Below are 21,065 nucleotides of genomic sequence, written 5' to 3' on the forward strand. Positions count from 1 at the left end.
ATTATTAAATATGACTAATAATTAAATACAACTATAACAAATAATAATAATTATTAAAACTTAATATTATTAAGTAGTCAATCAAAAAATATTTGTTTATAATGGCAGTAATTAAGTGGATGGTAAAAAAAATTGCATTAATTTCTAGCAAAAATGCTAATTGGAGTTTACACAATGTAGTTTATTGCATTCACTTAATTTATCCGGAAATTGTCATAACTCAAAGAGATTGCCGCAAACTGTTTTTAATAAAACTTTTTTGAGTGGAGAATTTGATGGTTTAATAAAAATTGCAATATGTAGTCTTCACATTCCTTTATCCTGACAGAAATCCTAAAAGCCCCCCCTTAAAAAAAAAGAGAAACTCGCTGAGTCAGGCGGTGTGGGAGCGAGGCCCCTCCCCGCGCTCTTACGTAGCACCGTAGGTATCTGCACTCACACAACGGGAAGGAGACAAAATCAATCTCAGTCGGAGCAGCACAGACGTTTAAAGTAGGTAAGAAACATGTCTCATTAGAGTTTTCCTCCGTCTGTCCTTCATTTCCGCCTTAGAAAAGCCAGTGAAATATGTCTCTGAGCTTTCTCTGAACACGTTCAGTGAGGAGGAGGTTTGGTTCAGAACAAACGAAGTCGCTCCTGGAGTTTCTCTGTTCTCTGGTTGTTAAAGCTTAAGTCACTGTTGCTTTGTTCAGGGTTGTTTTGAAGACTTGAATCTGCTCCGCTGCTACAGGTGCTGCTGTGTGTAGCTGAAAACTTCGGTAAGGATTTCCTGGTGTTTACCTCCCGCCCCGTCCTGTACTGAATCCTATCCCGGTGTCCCGGTCCCATGGCGTCCTCCGACACCATGTTTACAACCTCTTTACATCCCCGTCTTTTGAATCAATCAATATTAAAAATCTAAAAGTGAAAAAATCTGAACTAATTTGTTTAGATTCTACGCACAAATCTCTTACTATCTTTGTGCCCATTTCTGTCTCAGTCAGATCTGCCATATTATCAGTGACCTTGTTTCAGTTTCTCATTCTGTTGTAGCTGCTTTACATTCCTCATATAAGAAAGGAAACCTGAGGAAATGTATTTATTGAAGCAAAAATGTGATGTAATACCAGCAACACCTGAGGGAAAAGGGTTTGCACCCTCAATTATTACATCCCAAAAAACTACCAAAGTAAAACCCATGTGCATTGGAAGAGGTTACAAAGTTATTTCTAATGCTTTGGTAATCCACCAATACACAGTGAGTGACACTATCTACATATGGAAAAAGCTTCCTAGAAGTGTCTGTCCTTCCAAACTTAGGGAATGGTGTGGTGAAGAAAAACATTAAATATCATCTGAATGCTGATCAAAACTTTTAGGAGAATATCAACACAGCTACCTAATGTTGAATGCTGCTGGCTACCTGCTGTCTACATTCAAGAATCTTGAGTTGAAGGTCAGTAGAACCTGGGGTATACAGCAAGACAATCCCAAGCATACAAGGCAGGTGAGCTCAGAATGGCTCAGAAGTAATTAAGTCCACGCCTTACCAATCAAATTCTGGGGGTAATGACTTTTTCATATTGGCGATTATCATTAAATATAAAGCTAATTTCAAACTTGTATTTTGTGTTTGCACAGGTTGTCTTAGTTTTATGTTAGATTCAGTTTTAGCTGTGTACAGTTGGGAATACAGCTCCAAACCTCTATCTCTCTTTAGCTTTTGTTTCCTCAGTCATTACTGTGGTGAGGCCCTATTTATACACACCGATCCACAGTGTAAAGAACTACTGTTTTTTCACATGCTATTCTTTGCAAAATTTAATCTCCAAATTGGCAGTACATTCCTTTTGTGGTTAATTCAATTCAATTCAACTTTATTTATATAGCGCCAATTCACAACAAAGTAATCTCAAGACACTTTACAAACTTTAGTCAAAACTATAAAGATGTATAGAGAGAATCCAACAATTCCCCCTTGAGCAAGTCGTAGGCAACAGTGGAGAGGAAAAACTCCCTTTGCTGTTGAAACCCTAAAATTATTCTTTAAATTAAATGTTGGTCATTTCATAATTGTCTCAGAAAAATATACAAAAATATTTTTTTAGCTATAAAATATACATATTTTAGCTAGTAGTCTGATATTTTGTTTCATTATTTAACTCATATGATGTCACCGTCAGTGCACTAAAACTTCTAAAAAGGAATGTTAACAAACTGGATTGTCCCTATGTGTTTGTTTAGCTTTCATTTAGACATAGTATCTCATTAGGTTTAGAGTTCACCCAGTTTTATTTCACTTAATCTTGATTATTTGGTAACAATTTATTATTTTGAAATCCAGATCCTAATCTTACTTAACATGATTTTTAAAACTGCAAATCCATAATGTAACAAAAAAGTTCCAAAGTTTTTAACTTGACTTCCAGTGGATAAGCTGGGCCTCTTGGCAGCCGGCCGACATCACGGGTTGAAGTGTTTGTGGGAATGACTCAGTGTTATTATTGTTTCAAAATGTTTATTTAGTTTTTGTTTTTATTTCTTCTTTAACTTCAAATAATTGTATTGTTTAGTTTTGTGGAGACTAGTGTTAGCTGAGTTTCATTTATTTAAAGAATCATAGTTTTGATTATATTTTAGCCTATTCAAATTGTATTTATTTTTTTCTATTTTTTTTTTTTTTTAAATTTCTAATTTTAAATGTGTATTTTCATTCTACAAATTCTTAGTAAGAAAGGCCACATAAAATCATTGAGAACCTTATAAACTTTTTAGCCATTTTATTTTCCAACTATTTGGAGTGTCTTGCAGGATCAAACTTGGTTATTATTACAAAATATGATGAAGATGGTCAGTGAAAACAATAAAACCTTTTCTTTGTACTTCTGTCAGATAAGTAAAGGATCAATCAAATTAGGAAATTACACATTTCTGTTTATATTGCATTTTAGAAGCGCTAACTGTTCTAGAAATGAGGTTTGTAGAACTTTGACGGAGGGTAGGATGGTACATTCTTTTGAAGATGATTCTCACACGCATGCTACAAAAGAAGAAAATAATGTCTTAGTTTTTTTGCCTTTGTGTTTTATGTCATTTTAGTGATGTCAGAATCGCAGGCAGACCGCCGTCCTTCTGCCTCCTCCATCTCTTCCATCTCTTTGCTGGAGATAAAGGCGGAGACTCATTTGGTACTCCAAGCTTTCCTCCATCGGACCCTTTGTGTGCCCTTGAAAGAGAGGCCTGGCAGAATAGGAGGTACCTATAAAGATAAGAACAAGTACAGGTAAGAATATGTCAGAGTTATTAGTTCCAAAAGATGCAATTAGAATGAGTTCTATCAAGTAGGTTGAGCCTGAGTTAGAGTTTACTGTAAATGGAGCACAAATAAAACAATCTGATAAGGGCAGTTACTCTGGTTGAATTTTAATGCAAACATACAAGGATTGTGACCATTATGACCATTGATTGTGAACATTTTGGAAGTGGGATCATCCTTATGTTTTTCGTGACTAATAAGAAAAGTCAGTCAGAACTTGAGATGCATTAAGATGTGTGGACTCATTGATGCCTACAGTATCTTACACTAGTCTACTTTGATGCTTTCCCATTCTAGCTCCAAGTCACGACAAAAAGCAACCAATGGCTGGGATTCACAGGCCGAGGATTTCAGTTCAGCAGATGAGAAGAAGATTGGATTGAAGGATTTATTAAAGCAGCTACCTCGTCGTAACACTGCACGTCGCTCTGCCAAAGACCCTAAAGGATCACTGGACAAAGACAGCAAGACAAAACCACCACATCTCAAACACCAAACAGAAGTAAGAAAATATTGTTTTTATTTGCCATCAAACCAATTAAAATAAGTCATGATATGTTTGTTAGTTTTAGATAAGATGCCAGTTTTTCCTTTTTGTCCCACCTGAAAGCCCAGTCAAACCAGCAATTAGAACAGCAGAATTTCATAGTACGACAAATTGTTAATATTTGAGCTACTGTTAGTGGGTTTGCTAGCAGAGTTGAGAAAAAGTTAGCAGCAATTTGTGGAGCTTTACAGTTGATGAAATGTCTTAATCCTAACATTGGAGACTTTTGAGGAAACAAGGAGTTAGAGAGTACAAAGCAAAGAAAGCTAGTATGTATTCGCTACATATGTCACACACTGTTATTGCTGTCAGAGTAAAAACATGACAAACGTCACTTGTGATATAGGATTGGATACTACAAAAATATGTCTCTTGGATCAATAAAACATTTTGTCTAGTTATCAACTGAGCTAGATAATTTACGGGATGCCAGATAGCGTGTTGGAAAACTATGGCTTATCATGCAAGTACAGTATGTTTCTAGCTGGCAAGTTTTACTTTATCACTGCCTGATTGGATAATGTTCCTTAAATGTAATATTATCAAAAGTAAGACCAATGCATAGATCATTATTGAACCTTTTCAGCACATTTATGCCCTGGGGGGTCTAAACATGGTTTTTGTGTCCAACAGTTAAAACTCTTGGGGGAACTATCAGATCACATTTCAGTGTGGAGTCAAAGAAAAGCTTAAAGGAGCTTTGATTTCTAGTTTAAGACAAAAGTATTCAACATGATGGGCATAAAATTAAAGGTTCTCAGATAGCTAGAAATAAGGCGGTATTGCAATCACCACAGCTTTTAGTTGAGCTCCATAACCTGTACCCACAGGATGATGTTGTGTCCCCCTCGTCTGCATCAGAAGATGAAGACAGTGAGAAGAAACAAAAGAAGCTTAACCAAAAAAAGATTAGAAAGAAACTCTCCAGGTTCTTCAAGTTAAGGATAGAGAAAGAAAAGGACAAAGAGGGGGATGGATCTCATTCACAGAGGCCAAACACATTGCAATTCTCCAAAAAAGGACATCCGACGTCGTCTATTGCTTCTCCCAGTAAGTTCCATCACACTGGAAATCATAGTGGTTAAAATAAATTTAAAGCTCTAATCTTAGGTTCTTATGGTGATGTGTTGTATGTTGATCTAGATCACCCTCCCGAGTTCTATAATGAGGTAGCTGAAAAGCTGGAGAAGATTGCCCAAAAGTCCACCAATAAAAAGAAACCCAGTCCTTCAGCTCAGCATCCTCCACCTGGTAATCACACACACAAAACACACACAGCCCATGTTTAAGTTGGTATAAAAAATATTTAATCAGTCCGTGTGTGTGTGTGTGTGTGTGTGTCTCAGCTCAGCATCCTCCACCTGGTAATCACATACACAAAACACACACACAGCCCATGTTTAAGTTGGTATAAAAAATATTTAATCAGTGTGTGTGTGTGTGTGTGTGTGTGTGTGTCAGCATCCTCCACTTGGTAATCACACACACGCACAAACAAACACACACAACGTCATGTTTAAGTTGTTATTAAAAAAAAAAGGCTGGCTGTTTTAAGTTGGCATAAAAAAACATAATCAGTCCATCCAGGATCGTGCAATGTTGGTTAACTAACTGTAGCTAGTCAGTGTAGTGAAGTGTGTGTGTGTGTGTGTTTTCTTACTAGTTTACTATTTAAATCAGACGTTCCCTTTAATTTTTAGAATGAGTTATATCACAAAAATTTGGAAAAACTATTTTGTAACTGCTTCTACAATTTCAATTGTAAAAAAGCTACAATTTGGGCTGCAAACAAGCTGGAAAATCTTGGAGGCACAATGTGTTTTAGACAGAAATGCACCTGTCTTAAATGACAAGCGCTGCAGCAGATATGATGATTTTTTTTTTTGTTTCATACCACTCCTCATACCCCTGCTACTTGCCATTTTGTAAAGATGTTGTTGACATGATTTTGGAAGGCTGAGTAGTAGCCGGATCTGCTGATGAAGTCCCAGTGCATTTACATTTTCCCTCTAATGGGTCAAGGCCATGAGGACCATGCGCTACTCAATAGAAATTGGGCTTGCTTGAGTGTTTTTTTTTCCTTTTTTTTTGTTTTGTTTGAATTTAAATTTTTTTACCTCTCATAACAAAAGCGTCTTCATTCTGACTGTCCCTGAGCCAACACCTCAGCTGTTCTAAAGGTCACATCTTGGTCATTGTCCCACCTAACTTATCATGTGTCTTGTTAGGTTTGTCGTGGCAAAAACTGTAAGTCATGTTTACGAGGCAAAAGGCAGCTCACAGTCTTGGTTATGGATTTCAATTCACACAAAAGGACAAAGGAATTACTTAGTGCAAATCAACCTTACAGAACATACGTACAGGTGAATACACAGTGGTCAGGAATCTAATTAGCACTGTCTCAGAGCCTATACATCTCCTATGTATTTCCTGCTGTATGTATGTATGTATTTCCATTTTGACATTGTGAAACTCCCTCAAAACTAAGAACTAGGTGATACAGCTGTGGACATGGCTTTTTCAACTAAACCCTAATGACACCAGCTATCACTGAAGTTTTCATGGAATTACTATTGGTTGGCTGTCAGCCAACAAATGGGCTTTCTGTGAACATCCATTGCCCCTAGTTTTTGTAGTGTTTCCCACTATTGAATTGCAGCAGTCAATTTTCTGTCTGAATGGCTTTTCAGCTTAGCAAAAAGGGACAACATTATTAACAACAGTAGTGAAATTTCTAACCTGTTTTCAGACATATTTCCTAAGTGGATACAATATAAACCAATATAAACCAGCTTTGATGAGTGAGAGTAGTTGAAGATTAAAGGGGGTTTTTCCTCGCCACTGTTGCCTAGGGCTTGCTCAAGCGCATTTGTTGGGTATGCTTATTGTCTTGACTTTATTCTAAGTGCCTTGAGATGACTTTGTTGTTAATTGGTGCTATATAAATAAAGTTGAATTGAATAAGACCCACTGGTCTTATTCAGCCATATGATTTTTTGCACTTAGTAGTGCTATACAAAAATAGCATGTGAGGTTAGTGGCAGCCACACAGTCATTGCACCCAGGACCTACAACTTCATTCATATCCAAATTCATTTTTTTTATACTTGATTTATTAATTTTTTGCCTATCTCAGCCATGTTTTTTACACTCTGAACAATCCCTCTTCTTTTCTGCATATCCCATCTGGACAATATATAGTCCTTCATCTGATTCATGCTACTGCTATCAGAACAGTCAGAACAGAACATCTGTATAATGGTCATAATTTTTAGTGTCATTACAAAAAGAAATGTAAATGGAGAAGAACAATTGCTCCTTCTATTAATGACTCATTCAAGAAGATGGCCATGCAATGTCATGAGCTGCCTTAAAATCCAATAGATCAGTAGGATGCAGTATTTTTTAACCAAATTACTACTTTGGCCAGAATATATTTATGATCTAGTACCCCAGTTAGACTAATGGTTTTTATCTTCACGGTTCCTCACTGACCAGTGAGTAGGCTATGTAAGTTATTTTTAACCTTACACTTGATTCTTTAGACCATTTATTTGTATGAAGAACTTGTATGATCCATTTTCATTGAGTTTAAAGTTGTTGCTTCTTTCATTTAGCAGTGCTTGACAAAGAGACCGTGGTGCAGCAGCTTGTTCAGGTGCTCTCTTTGGAGGGAGATTCTATGGACATTAAGGTAGGCAATGGTTCATTATAATGTGTGTAAAAATGCATTGTTCATTTTTTTTCTTAGCGGTCATACTTTGGCAGCTACCATAATAATTTACATAACCACTACCAGAAATTCTACAGGAAAACAACTAGTAGAAAGACATTTCGTGTTCACACTCACATAAACAGTATATTTACCTTGATTTAATATCTTTTAAAACTATCCATTTCCATACTTCTTATTTGGGTGATTTGATACAAAAGTGCTTTTTTCTATGTTGTTTAACATATCAAGGTGAAAATACCATCAAATCAAAATTACATTTATTTTGTGTTGATCCTTAGTTGATAAAAATTTCATTTTTAGTAAAATGAAATTGCCTAACCTTTCCAGTACTTTTGGAAGACAATGTGGTTCATCTGTGCATCTTTTTCCAGATCCAGTCAAATCCCATCCTGCGCTCCAGTATTACTCGTCTGTCTTATGGATCGTTTGCAAAGCTTCTCGACACTTTCAGCAGCAGTCAGGTATCAGAGACTCCAGCTTTGCGTCCACCGGCCAGTCCAACACTGCAACGCATGGCTGTCTCCATGGAAGTGTCCCGCCGGATAGTGACAGCCACAGGAACTCAGCGCATACAAGGCTATGCAGAGTGCTACATGGAGACCTTTGTCCCCTGGGTCAAGAGCCATGGAGGATGGGTGAGTGGTTAAATTAAGTCATTTACAAATGCTTTTCTTAAAATGCTGATTAAGAGAAATCTTGTAACATACACAACGTTAACTCCTTATGACCAGAACATTGAAAAGTGGCTGATTGATCAATGCTCTGCTGCTGCTCAGTTGAATATTGGTTACCTTGGAAAGATTCCTTGGTGTATGCTGTCTTAATGGCTGAGGCATTGCTTTAAGAAGGCTTGATGAGGTTGAAGTCTCAAAAAAAAACTGGCAAAACACTGTTGCGACTTTTTCTGTACATAGCAGTGCGATTTTGGTGTAGTGCCCTTTGGTTGCAGTCTCCACTGCATAAATGCAAAAATGAGAGGGGCCAGTGTTGCCAGATTAATGTATTAATTGCACATTTATATCTAATTATAACATAATTGACTGCTGTTACAACACCAGCTCAGAGAGGAGCGACATTAAGAAGAAAAGAATACTAAGTCTAAATGTATTAAAGCAAGTAACTAAAAACAACAAGCAGTTTGCTGTTAGGAGACTCATCCTCCTGCAGAGGATAGGTCTTTTTGTAGTGGGTCTAGTACTGATTCTCAGGAGCATGTAGTTCTCTAGTAGTTCTCTGGACTTTCTGAAACAATTAAGAGAGCAGAAACACCGAGCAGGTACACAAACACACCACATTTAAAACACTGTTGTAATAAAAATTAAATAGGGTCCTTACAATGGATCATTTGTCTGGATGTTGATTTGACACATATTTTTTTACCCTGGATTCCTTTTCTGATGCAACCATACCCATCCCTCCCTCCCTCCCCCTCCCCAATTGTACACGGCCGGCACAGCTGGGGGATGATAATGAAAAATTAATTATAATTAGTAAATATACTGTAGATAAAGTTTAGGCTGTGCATATGTAAAATGTGCACCTCTCTTTTAATTTGAAAACGCGTCGTGTAGTAGCCGTGTATCAGCTTTGACCACAGTAATTCATTGTCAAGTAAATGATGTCAGACCCCTGCAACAGCATACACTAGGCAGTTATAACACAGTACAGGGGATTGAGACAAAATAACCCTAAAACAAGAAAGTACACTTATAAACCACCCCAAAATATGCAGTCTGCAGCTACCACTAAGCATGTTAAAGTAAGGAAATCTGAATTTGATGGATGGCAGTCAAAGCCATTTGTCATTCACAGGGTAAATATTGTATATTGTGTCATGTGGTAACTATTCAAATTGCAAACTTTACATTGTTTAATTCAATGAAATGTCCCTCAGGTTGGTCAGTGGAGAAGCTTCCAACAAGTTATTGTGGTATCAGGGTTTATTTCTACACATTTTACCTATTATGCTCTGTCTATGCAGGTCTTTCTTTTTGTTCTCACACATGGGAAGATGATGAAATGTACACACATTAACCTCTGCACATGTGGATGGTAAAATGTATCACATCTGTTAATATGTACAGACAACCCTTTTGTTTAATCTTCAGGAGAACTTGGTGCATTTGGAGGAGACTGCAGAGTGCGACTGAGTTTCCAGGAACGTATTCACTCCAAATAACCATCAGGACATAAAAATAAAGATTGATTGACCTCATTCTGCTTTCCCACATGGATAAGCTCTTGCAGAGTCTGAGCTGGACTGTGACAGGAGCAAGTTCCAGAAGACTCTCTGATTTACACTGACCTGGGATCAGACACTACTCTCACTAGAGGTTATGGTTTACATGCTCAGAACAAGCCAATTGAGAGTGACAGCAGTTGGTAATGGTGTTTTTCGATTTTACATTTGTAGACCTTTTAGATCAAGGATAAGGTAATTGTTCGCAACTTGTTACTGACAATAACTCCCAACGTGACGTTGGGAGTTATTGTCAGACAAACTAAAGCTTATTGCTGTATTGCTATCACAAAACTGAATTCAAGAAGGAGATTGGTACAGGAAACCAAAAAGAAACACTTGGTTAAATGTGCCTTTAGTCAGAAGACATTCTCAGTGAAGTAATACTTCAACACAAAGGACCAGGGTACAGTTAGGTGCTGAAACTTCAACCTTTTTTTATTTCTAAACTGTGATGAATACAAGTGAACTTGCTATTTAAATGCTTTATTGTAATTATATTTTCATTACTGTTTCACTTTGGCAAAATTTAAACACAAAAAAAACTAAAAGCAATTTGATCTATTTCCAGCACGTTCTGTGACAGAGAATTATGTGAAAGAATGATTTGGGTTGGGAGGGAACTGAGAAACAGAACTGCTGTTGTTGGGGTCAAATGATATAAATGTCTATAAATTCACATTTATTCTGTATTTACAAATTATTTATTATGAAGACGTTTTGTCTCAGAAACATGCACTACCCTACAAGCAAGAGACTCACATACTTTTCACACATTTCAGCTGTACTGTATGTCTTGAAAATAATATCTGTGATGTTTTTTCAGAATCTGTAAATGTCATTTTAAAAGTTTTTTTTAAATAAAAGTATCTTTAAAAAATTATCATCTTAATCTTTCAAGCTGTGCTAAATTGACTAAATGCCAGCAGCTACCTTAATGTGAAAACATAAAATTCCCACCAGTGTTTGGTTTGTCCTTTTAGAGCTACTTTAAGAACCAAGCAGCCTCTTTAACCACTGGCCATATCAAAGCACCCTAACCCTTGGTAATGTTTGTCTGTGTCTGTCTATAGACTGGTCACCTCTCCAGGCTGTCCCTATGACAGCTGGGAAAGGCTCCACACCCCCTGTGACCCAGTGACCCTAAACAGGATAATTAGGACAGCTAATGGATGGAAATTGATTGGGCAGGGGGCTGCGAGGGGAGCGGGCTGTGGATGGTTGAGGAAAAAGTTGAAACCATGGTGAAAATATGTAACTGGCCACCAGATCAGCCCAACAACAAAATGCTAATACAAGACAACTATAATTAGAATAGAGCAGCTTCAATCTTACACTCTGCTCCTTTAAGTTTCTTCAAGTCTGTTAAAAACTGTTTTACTTCTTGTGCTAATTATTAACTAAATTGAGTGACATTAAATGGAAAATTCCATTAAAAAAATCAAACATGAGTTTAATTTTAGGGAGAAATGACAGGAAATTAAAGCCTCTAACAAACACTACACATGCAGCTAAACATCCTCAGGGCTGTTAAACATGCCCAGCATTCCCTCTCCCCCATGCAGACCCCTGTCCACCACAACATTAACACATCCATAGCCTGCCTCCAGCTTTCCTCCACACCTTTAAATCCATAGTCCACACATAAGTAAAACACATGGCCAAACCCTAATATTGTATATAAGAAAACCCCAAACTTCATGTGTGACACACCTTTTGGTTTAGAATAAACTGCAGAAATTGCATAAAAGGAACTTCTCAACCAATGCAGGAATATGGCTGCTTATTTTTAACCGTTTGCACCGTTGGTGCGTTATATTAAGCTGGCTGGTCAGGCTTCACATTACAGTTCCAAGATGCTAAGAAGGAAAAATTATACGTCATTTTAACTGGACATAGAGATATAGGAAAGAGTCGAGAAAGAGGAGCGCGGTGAGCGACTGATAGCGTGGATGGCCGATGAACCACTACTCCACATCCCTGAAGCAGCATTGGTGATGAGAGGAAGCATCTGACCAGGCAGGACCAGTCTAGTTAAGATTGGAGCTCACCAGGGTTCAGACAATACTTGCATGTTTTCATAATGTGTGATGGCATTCAGTGTACTTTATATGTTGTTGCCTGTTAGCAAGCTGAAAGACAAAGTAAATCCTTATTAATAATAATCATCCTTCCCTTACCACATGTACTGTGTGACAATAATACAAAAAATCTGGATAGTAATCAAGGAAGTGCAGCAGCAAGTTCATGAAAGAAGTTCTGGATTGAGTACTTTGATAGTGACACAACTGGCCACTTCCCAAAACCCTCAGCATTGGTTATGTTGTTGAGTGTGGCAGTGTTCAGTTATACATATATATATCATTCATATAGAACACTGATGGCATAAATATCTTAGTGTTGAGCCATAACAAAACATGTTACAAAACAGAAGACTATGCTCCAATAAGGATGTTGTTTAACTCGTGGTAAATAACAAGAATGAACATTAACACAGAAATATTAAAATTATTCCAGTAATGATTAGATGAGACTGACAGAATTAAGGTAAAGCTGGAAGCCACTGAAGCAGATGCTGTGTGTTCAAAGTCTTCATATATCACAGAATAATGCACAAAGCTAGAAGGTATGAGCAAAGTGAACTAAGTGCTATGGAAAATAGTTTTTTTCTGGTGTACTTGTCTACTTAAATCCTCCATGTAACACCCTAACTGAACCAGCAGGTTAGAAAGCAGGTGAAACGTCCTCTCTCCTCTTCACACACTGGGTAGATATTAGAATTATGAATATAGTAAAGATTTTTCTTCAGCTCTACTAAAGAACAGAATGTATGTTATATAAATGAACATAATTCATAACAAATGTCACTCCATTATTTCTAATAAGAAAGATGCAGCTAAATGAAGCTTTGAAATGAGGAGAAACAGACACATGCTTTGCTTTCTTGATGTTTTAACACTGACAGTGGAGCCAGTTATTCCTCTCCTGATGGATGTAGTAGTTAAATGAACCCTCACTGACGTCATGGTATATTAAAGGATGATGAGGTTTGTAATGCCGGATACAAATGATTGGATCTGATTTGATCTCCACTTCACCTCTGCGGTTAATGGTGTTTGTATTTTGTATTTTTGGGGGGTTGTGGGGCATCCATTTCAGGTCTGGACTCAAAGTAAGAATTTCGATCCGGTTGTAAGAGGGCGTTTTGTGATCCCAAAGGATAATCTGTCCCATCATGAAGAGCTGGCCTGCGTCAGTCCAGGTGCTTCTCAGCCCAATGAATTTGACAGTACATCAGCATGGAGAACACCAGGGCCAGGATCTGAAAAGAGAAGAGGAGGTAAACAAGAAATCAAAGCAGCAAAAGGGAGGGCTTCAAAAGCCATAAGGCTATGTTGACATACAACAGTACACTAAAACTTTAAGTAAATAATAGTGTTATTAAATACATGACGCCTGGCAAACTTTGACAATAATCATTTGTATAAATGAACAGGACATAATAAACCTGGTATAGGTTCAAATACTTTGACATCTAATCCATGTCAAAGATTAGTCTCATGTACATTCTCGCTGGATCAAAACCAACGTCTACAATCATTTCCGCTTTGGATTTGTCTGACACAAGAATTTTAAGGAAGTCATAAAGCCTAATAACACTGATTTTGTTTTTGAGACAGAGGCAGTGAAGATTTTTCACTGTATAAATTATATTGGAGGTAAGTAATGTACCTGCACAACACCAATACAGACTCCAAACACCAGGACAGAGGGGATGTTATCCAGCAGCCACTGCCTGGCCTTCTGATAACACGGCTGCAGAGAACAGAATAAATGCCATTAAACATGTACATACACGTAGAACTCAAATTAGAACCAATGGAAGCAAGTTCAAAATCAGTGAAGGCATCCTTTAATACTGAAAACTTTGACAACAAGCTCATGTACAGACTGTGTCGTGGGAGTGTTTGTGCACACAAGGATACAAAAAAAGAGCTGAACTGACGAGTGAGGTGATTTGTTTTCCACATGTCACCTATGAAACTTACCTGCGTACAGACGTACAGACTTGTTTCCTACATCAACAACATAGCTGCACTGTGCATTACCAGTGATTAATTTAATTTTTCTGACTCTATTGCTGAAATGCATCATGTGTAAAGTCATTCAGACAAACTCATGCATCTGGAACAAACTTGCAAAATAAAAGAAGAAATCTTACACCTCTAAGCTCTTAAGTGCTCCAACCCCTCCCCTATGACTGAGAAGCAAACGCACCTCGCTCCAGCCGTCAGCACACTGGTCTGTCCCAACAGAGCAGCAGGATGAGGGCAGCGTTCCATTCAGCACATCATACCAGTCTGTTTTGTTAGTTACTCCACAGCACTTGAACTGGATGAAGAGAGGGTAATATATCACAGAAAACATGTAATGGTTGCTGGTCCTGTCTTGACCAGTGTGATCATAGCAGCACCCACCTATAAAGTACTTTATTGTGTTACTTTCAGTCTGTTGTGGATTTGTGTAAAATAAGTCATGCACCACTACTCACCATTTTCTGGACATTGTCCCAAGATTTTTTCAGTCCGGGTTCTGATTTATAGTTCTTCATACCTTCCTTTAGTTCATCTTGTGCTTTGGAATCAAGCTAACAAAAAGAGGAAGAAAGAAAGAAAAAAGAAAGAAAGACAAAGACAGTTATTAACTATTTCAATCCACTCATCTTTTGCAGGGTCTTGTAGGATTTGAAGTTGTACTTGTGCTTAATCAATTCATTATTTGTCTGTAAAATGTCAGAAATAAACATAAAAGAGGTCCAAGGTGGTCTTCTTCACATTGTCTCAATGGCCCAACATACAGTCAGATTCCTAGAGTTATACAATTAACAGAGATAAAAATATTTCAATTTAAACTATTCTCACATTTTTCATGTTAAGGGCTCAGTACATACAAGAAGGAAAGTGCAAACATTGCTCTTTTGTTCCTATAATCCTTAGTTTTATCTAATTTATACAGATAATGATGATAGCAGCTGGTTGTGGATAGGGGTCAGCATGGAAAAAGAAAAGACTGAAGAAAGTGGAAAATCTCACAGCTGATGAAGTTATTTGATGAGAGATAAGTTCCATGACTGGCTATTAAAGGAAGAAGAAGCTGAGAAGCTGAGTCTTTACGGATCAAACAAGGTTCATTACTACAGGACTATAAGAAACCCACACACACAGAAAAGTACCTACAGTTTGACTACCAACCCCCACTGCAACACAAAATAGGAGTCATCAGAACCTGCACCTCCTCTGAAGCCAAAAAGAAGGAGGATAGACATCTGAGGACACCTCTCAAGGCCTGCGGTTCTCCTAATTGAGCCTTAAACAAGATGTCGTCCAAATCCAACAGAAGGACGGCGGACAGAGCAAAGACTCCGAGTCAAGGAAAACCTGGTGATTCCTTACATAGCTAGACAGAGTTTCAGAGAAGCTCAAAAGGATCTTCAGAAAACACCACATACAGTACCTATTCACTTCAAACCTACCAACACATTAAGACAAAGACTTGTCCACCCAAAAGACCAAACACCTAAACACAAGAAGAGCAACGTAGTGTATGCAGCCCAGTGCATAGAAGAGTACTCAGAGCTCTACAATGGAGAAACCAAACGGCCTTTACACAAGAGGATGGCCCAGCACAGGAGAAGCAACACCTCAGCAGTGTACCTACACCTGAAGGACAAAGGACAGGTTGTTTGTCACTGTATCCACAAATGTTACATTTCCAACATGCAAAGAAACACACATATATAACAAGATCCTGAAACACTGTCACCTTCTCTGAGCCTGAGCTCATTTAAAATGGACTGAAGTGAACTGTCATAAGTCATAAGTGTCATATGGTCTGATTAGTCAAAATAGGAAATTGTGTTTGGAAATCATGGAAACTGGGTCCTCAATGCTAAAGTGAATAGGAACCATTTGACTTGGTGTAGAGTTCAAAAGTCAGTATCTGTGATGGTGTGGGGGGTATTTAATGCGCACAGCATGAGTAACTTGAACATTTGTGAAGGCTCCCTTAATGCTGATCAATATATACAGCTTTTGGAGCAACATATACAACCATCCAGCAGCTGTAATCCTATATCAAGAAGAATTTCAAAAGTAAAGCAATTAGTCTTTCCAGTTCCTGACTTTTTTAAAAGTACTGCTGGCATCAAGTTCAAACAAGCAATAACAACAATCTAATCTTTCAGAATTAACATTTGATATATTGGATTTATACTATTATGAGTAAAAAAATATTTTGAATGATTTGTAAATCATTGCATTGTTTTACACACAGCAGCCCAAGTTTTGTGAATGTAACATGTAACAAATAAAGCTTTGTAGATGGTGAGCTCACCTTGTCATGGTAGATGTGTAAAACCAACACAAGCATCAGCTCTGTCAAGACGAGGAGCAAAAGGATCACAAAGAACTGCATGAGACAGAGGAGCAGTGAGAACGATTACATCAATTATGGACAATATATTGTTCACTCTACTGAAGATTTGTGAGTTTGATTCCAATGTTATTCCATGAAGAAACTATAACCAGTGTTCAGTCAGCTTTAAATTATCTCGAGTGGGCTGGTTAGCTCAGGTTAGAATGAGGTGCTACTAATGCCAAGGTCATGGGGTCAATCCCCATACTGGCTATTGGAAAGCAGGATGCAAGCTGCTCTTTACTGCAGAAGATTAATCTTGACTACACTGTTTCTAATTGTTCATGTGGTCTGTAAACCTGCCACTGTGAGTTGTCAACCAGGTAATGTTGCTGACTAAACTGTTTGCATGAAATGTAAACACTTTGCTTTCTCCTTGACTTAGACTTTTGCTGCCTTGTACCTCATTTGTAAGTCACTTTGGATAAAAGCGTCTGCTAAATGACTAAATGTAAATGTAAAGGCAAGTTATGTGCACAATCCCCACTGAGATGTGACTGGGACAAGTGTGTCTGGCTTATATCTGAGCACCTTTGTTGCATTCCTCATCTCTCTGTTATACCAAATAAAGAATATCATGTCTCGTGGATGCTTCACCATGAACAACAGGCAGCGCTGCTCCTTCAGGGCTCCAAGACAACCCAAGAAACCTGTCACCATGGTGATACCACCTGCAAGTAGCAGCAGATTGGCAGCTGAGAGTGATGGGAAGGACAGGGGAAGAGAAGAAAACTCTGCCTGAGTGAAGGACAGCCAGACTCCAACGCCAAACAAGCCGCATCCTCCTAGCTGTTCAGGACATTCAAAAAGCACTGTTCAGTGCATCATATTTTATTTGAGAAATCATAAAAAGATTAAGGGCCAATGGGAAATGTCAGATTTTAGTGAATAAATAACAGGACACCAATGTGTGACAGACTGCAAATACTAACCCAGAAGATGAGGTTAAAGACAAACATCAAGTATTTGATGCAGCACAAACACCTCTGAGACACCGGCATCCTGCAAAAGCAAAGAGGAAACAGAAGAGCAGAAGAAGTGTGAAATACTTCATGTCACTAATACTTTTATTTCCTTTCAGCTGAGAAATATTTTCACCTAGAGTCAATGGGTGTCAGATTTGTTGTAGTGTGTTTTGGGTTTCCTAAGAGGTAAGATAGATGGTTTGTGTGTGTTTGTGTGTGAGGGGAGAACGTGTCACAAGAGGGTGAAACATGAGTAGGGGTGTAACACTCCAATTGGCTCCAATTAGCACAACTCTATGAGCCACCTTGTGGATTTTATGTTCCTAAAAAAAACAAATTTTCAAGTAAGGAAGTAAATATGTATATATGTTTTCTTATTTTTTTTATTTTGTTTTTTTATTACTTTTCAATAGGATTCAGTATATTTTAAATATAATAGTGAAGCTTTACAGTCATGATAAAACTTCTAAAGTGTGGATCAGGTGTGTGTATTGTAGTTCTTAACCAAAAAGCCTGCATCCCAGGAGAAGCCATAAACATTTCTGCCAACCTTCAGGAACACACATATGCACACACACACACACACGCACACACAGCACTTGCTTTCATGTTAAATATATATGTATATATATATATATTTCTTTTTTTGTTATTCTTCAATAAAGTTCTTGCACAAATTGGATGGTGTCGTTAAATAGTCACTTATATGGCGCTTTTCTACCTATTGGCACTCAAAGCGCTTTACACTGTTATTGTTATTGTTATATCTTTCCATGGCCAATGTTCCAACTCACCACAGTGGTTGTGTAAGTTGTGACAAGCCCTTTATTTGAGATGAACTAAACTCTACAATCCCATTGTGTGTGATTCTGTAGACTGACTACAGATGATTCAGCTGAAATTAAACATATCACTGCATAGAAAACAGTGGATGGACAGCATAATTACACCCACTATGTGTTTTATTTGGATTTAAAAATGTACTTTGTGCAGAACTGTCCACTGTTGTGAAACTGTACTCCACAGAACACCTTTACTAAATGCATATCAAATGTGTATATGAGCATTTCTACAGTAGAAATCAGTTTCTAACTGAGTGGTCTATTACAAAACCACACAGGAAGTAAAACTGGTGACAGGAAGGATGCTTCCTCCCCTCCTAAGTAAAGCTAATTATACTGCTGAAGGCATTTCCCATGACCACAGCAAACCTGTGACACACACAAATTTCTTTACTAACAGAATATGCATCATGAAAGTGTGAATCGGTGAATGACAAAGCAACTGTAAAGTGCTTTGGGTACTGAGAAGGTAGAAAAGACATTTACTATTATTGAAAAGCAGGGGGTAGATACAAACACATTTCCAAGTCACTGAAAGTTTCTTGTAGTACAGTGAAATCCGTCATTAATGACTGAAAGGAGAATTGCAAAAGTATAAATGTGCCTATAAGCTTATGTTACCTTTTGGCTAGAGTTTGTGAGAAGCCATGTGGGAGATTCTGATGACAAATAAAAGACGGTTCTATGGTTTGATGAAAGCAAAGCTGTTTTTTTTTTACCAACAGACTACACTCTCTGTTGGATAGAAATCAAACACAAAAATCATCACAAACACACTAAACACACCTGGTGGTGGCAGAATCATATTGTTCTCTGACCACAGACCTCTGACATCCAACTGAGAATTTGTGTCTGGACTTGATTGTGCTCACTCACAATCTCCATGCAACCTGGCAGAATGTGTGTCATGAATGGTTAGAAATCCAACCAAGTCATCCAACCTTAACACCCAGATAGGTTGTTACTTCCATCTCATACAAATGATTGTGAACTGTTTGTTGAAATAGCCCCTACACAGAGGGAGGCAAACTTCTGCTGAAATTGCACCTAAATAGCAGCTGCCATCTTTTCCATCCATAACCTTTAACTGCTAATCCTGTTGAGGTCACAGAGGGGCTGGAGCCTATCCTAGTTGACACTGGGCAAGAGGCAGGCTCCACTCTGGACAACTCTTCACACCTACAGGCAATGTAGAGTCACCAATTTACATGCATGTCTTTGGACTGTGAGAGAAAACCTACAAGTAGGGGGATAACATGTAAACACACAACTATAATTTAACATCATGTGTCTCCATAAAAACAGCTAATTAAACCTGACAGAGGGCTTATGGGTAGTATATTAAAAACAAACCTAAACACACTAGAAACTTCCTGTCTGCGGAGATAAGAGGCTGATGTTTATACAGTAAGTTTTTAAAGAAAATAACCACTTAGATAACCTCCTTAAAACTAAATATGAAGTTTCCTAAGACAACACATGATTGTAAATGATGGTTGATATTTTGGTGCTGTCTGGGTTTAAACACAACAAGAAGCCCTTAACTGTTTAATCATCTGTACAATCTACAGTTCTTTACACCATGATGGGACAGATTAAAGACACAGGGAGGCCAAAGTTTAGTCTGAATGCATGTGAAGTGAATACATATCTACTTATTGTTATAATGAGACATGTATTCGTTTCGAACAAGGCACATTGTGAAAGTAGTGTTTGTGGTCTGGGACTTAATGTTGTGTGTGTCTGTGTGTGTATGTGTAGTTACTGCAGGAATGTATTTTACCTGAAGATGAGTTCCAGTCCTCTCAGATCTCGTCGATATCACAATCCTCCCCCGGTTTGGCTCTTTATGTAGTTTTCCTGTTCTGAATCCCTTTGCTTTTCCTTTCCTCTTTTCCTCTGTATTGTTCTTCACTCATAGACCACCTCCACCCGCTGTCCCACTTCAACTTGTTTTCATCCCCAGTTCTGAACTTTAAACAGTTCAATGTGGAAGGTTTCCCCTCTTCCTTCTCGCCTTTTTGTTACCAGAATTCTCGTTCTCTGTCTCTCCTCAATTATTTCCAGATGTGTGTGTTGTTGCCCCTCCCACTCTGTGTTCCTCCCTTTCCCATTTTTTCCTGTCACTTGTCCCTCCTTCAACCAACAGCCTCCACGGCCTGTCTCACTTATCCCACCTTTCTCTCTTTGTGCTACAGAGTCTGGGTCCTTCTCCTGGGGTTGCACATGCACACACAGCTGCAGATACAAGCATGGTGCCGTTATTGGTGACTATTTAGCAAAGCTTACTGTTGTTTTTTTTGTTTGTTTAATTTATTACAATATGAACAGCTACTGGCACAGATTCAGACCTTCACAATGAACCTTGTTTTGTTGTTATGTTATCGTTGCCTTGCAGTGCATTGGTACAGAGTGATTTCGAAAGGCCATGTTATCATGCATTGTTCCATATTCCTGAGACACAGTTTTTATTGCTGGAAAGGAAGTCACACAGTTAAGTCATTCTGCCTGCTCAACAGCACACAGGGCTCTTCTATTCTGTACGTTACACACAGTAGACCCTCTGGTCCACTGTGTAAAGTGATTCAGGGGCGACTGTGGCACAGGAGATAGAGCAGCTACTTCGACAGTTGTTTACACGTCGAAGTGTCCTTGAGCAAGACACTGCACTCCAACTTAGTTGCTCCTGGTGAGTGTTGGCCAGTTGCATAGCAGCTCCCCCATCGGTGTGTGTGTGAGTCTGAGTGCAAATGGGTGAATAAGAAGCAGTGTAAAGTGCTTTGAGTACCAATAGGTACAAAAGTGCTATATAAGTGCAGACCATTTATTTCCTATGCACTTAAAGCTAATAAAAAAAACTTCCCTTCTGCTCTTTCTTGCATTTGCATCTCATGAAATGTAAACACTTTTCTGATAGGACTTTGCTTTGATGTTTTCTCTTTGATTTAGATTTTTGCTTGCCTTGTA

At 38.2% G+C, this 21,065-nt stretch overlaps 2 protein-coding genes across 5 annotated transcripts; one reads left to right on the forward strand and one right to left on the reverse strand.

Moving 5' to 3' along the window:
* Positions 1-259: 259 nt before the first annotated feature.
* On the forward strand, positions 260-10,700 carry bcl2l12 (BCL2 like 12). 4 transcript variants are annotated; one of them, XM_067477374.1, is made up of 8 exons: positions 260-492; positions 3,079-3,262; positions 3,593-3,797; positions 4,673-4,892; positions 4,986-5,093; positions 7,463-7,536; positions 7,950-8,213; positions 9,687-10,700. In XM_067477374.1, coding segments are annotated over exons 1-8 (1,098 nt in total). In that variant the 5' UTR covers positions 260-491; the 3' UTR covers positions 9,729-10,700. The 4 variants fall into 4 exon arrangements, with proteins under 4 accessions (XP_067333475.1, XP_067333472.1, XP_067333473.1 ...); XM_067477371.1 differs by having other exon boundaries at positions 263-492; positions 7,460-7,536; XM_067477372.1 differs by having other exon boundaries at positions 267-496; positions 7,460-7,536.
* Positions 10,701-12,258: 1,558 nt separating this feature from the next.
* On the reverse strand, positions 12,259-20,183 carry tspan4b (tetraspanin 4b). Its single transcript, XM_067477375.1, has 8 exons — positions 19,882-20,183; positions 17,224-17,293; positions 16,889-17,080; positions 16,211-16,285; positions 14,370-14,465; positions 14,096-14,209; positions 13,550-13,633; positions 12,259-13,139 (listed from the first exon to the last, which is right to left on the reverse strand). Exons 2-8 carry the CDS (start codon positions 17,290-17,292, stop codon positions 13,071-13,073), a joined length of 699 nt encoding a protein of 232 aa, XP_067333476.1. The 5' UTR covers position 17,293; positions 19,882-20,183; the 3' UTR covers positions 12,259-13,070.
* Between the last annotated feature and the right edge of the window lie 882 nt (positions 20,184-21,065).

This window comes from Channa argus, chromosome 15 (genome assembly GCF_033026475.1).
Source record: "Channa argus isolate prfri chromosome 15, Channa argus male v1.0, whole genome shotgun sequence".
NCBI lineage: Eukaryota > Metazoa > Chordata > Actinopteri > Anabantiformes > Channidae > Channa > Channa argus.

Coding starts and splice junctions, on each gene's coding strand:
- bcl2l12 (XM_067477371.1), top strand. Junction 3,263..3,592: donor AAAGATAAGAACAAGTACAG/GTAAGAATATGT, acceptor TTCCCATTCTAG/CTCCAAGTCACGACAAAAAG. Junction 7,537..7,949: donor GAGATTCTATGGACATTAAG/GTAGGCAATGGT, acceptor ATCTTTTTCCAG/ATCCAGTCAAATCCCATCCT.
- tspan4b (XM_067477375.1), bottom strand. CDS start 17,292: ATGCCGGTGTCTCAGAGGTGTTTGTGCTGCATCAAATACTTGATGTTT. Junction 16,286..16,888: donor AGCGCTGCCTGTTGTTCATG/GTGAAGCATCCA, acceptor TGTCTCATGCAG/TTCTTTGTGATCCTTTTGCT. Junction 13,140..13,549: donor TCTGTATTGGTGTTGTGCAG/GTACATTACTTA, acceptor TTCTCTTTTCAG/ATCCTGGCCCTGGTGTTCTC.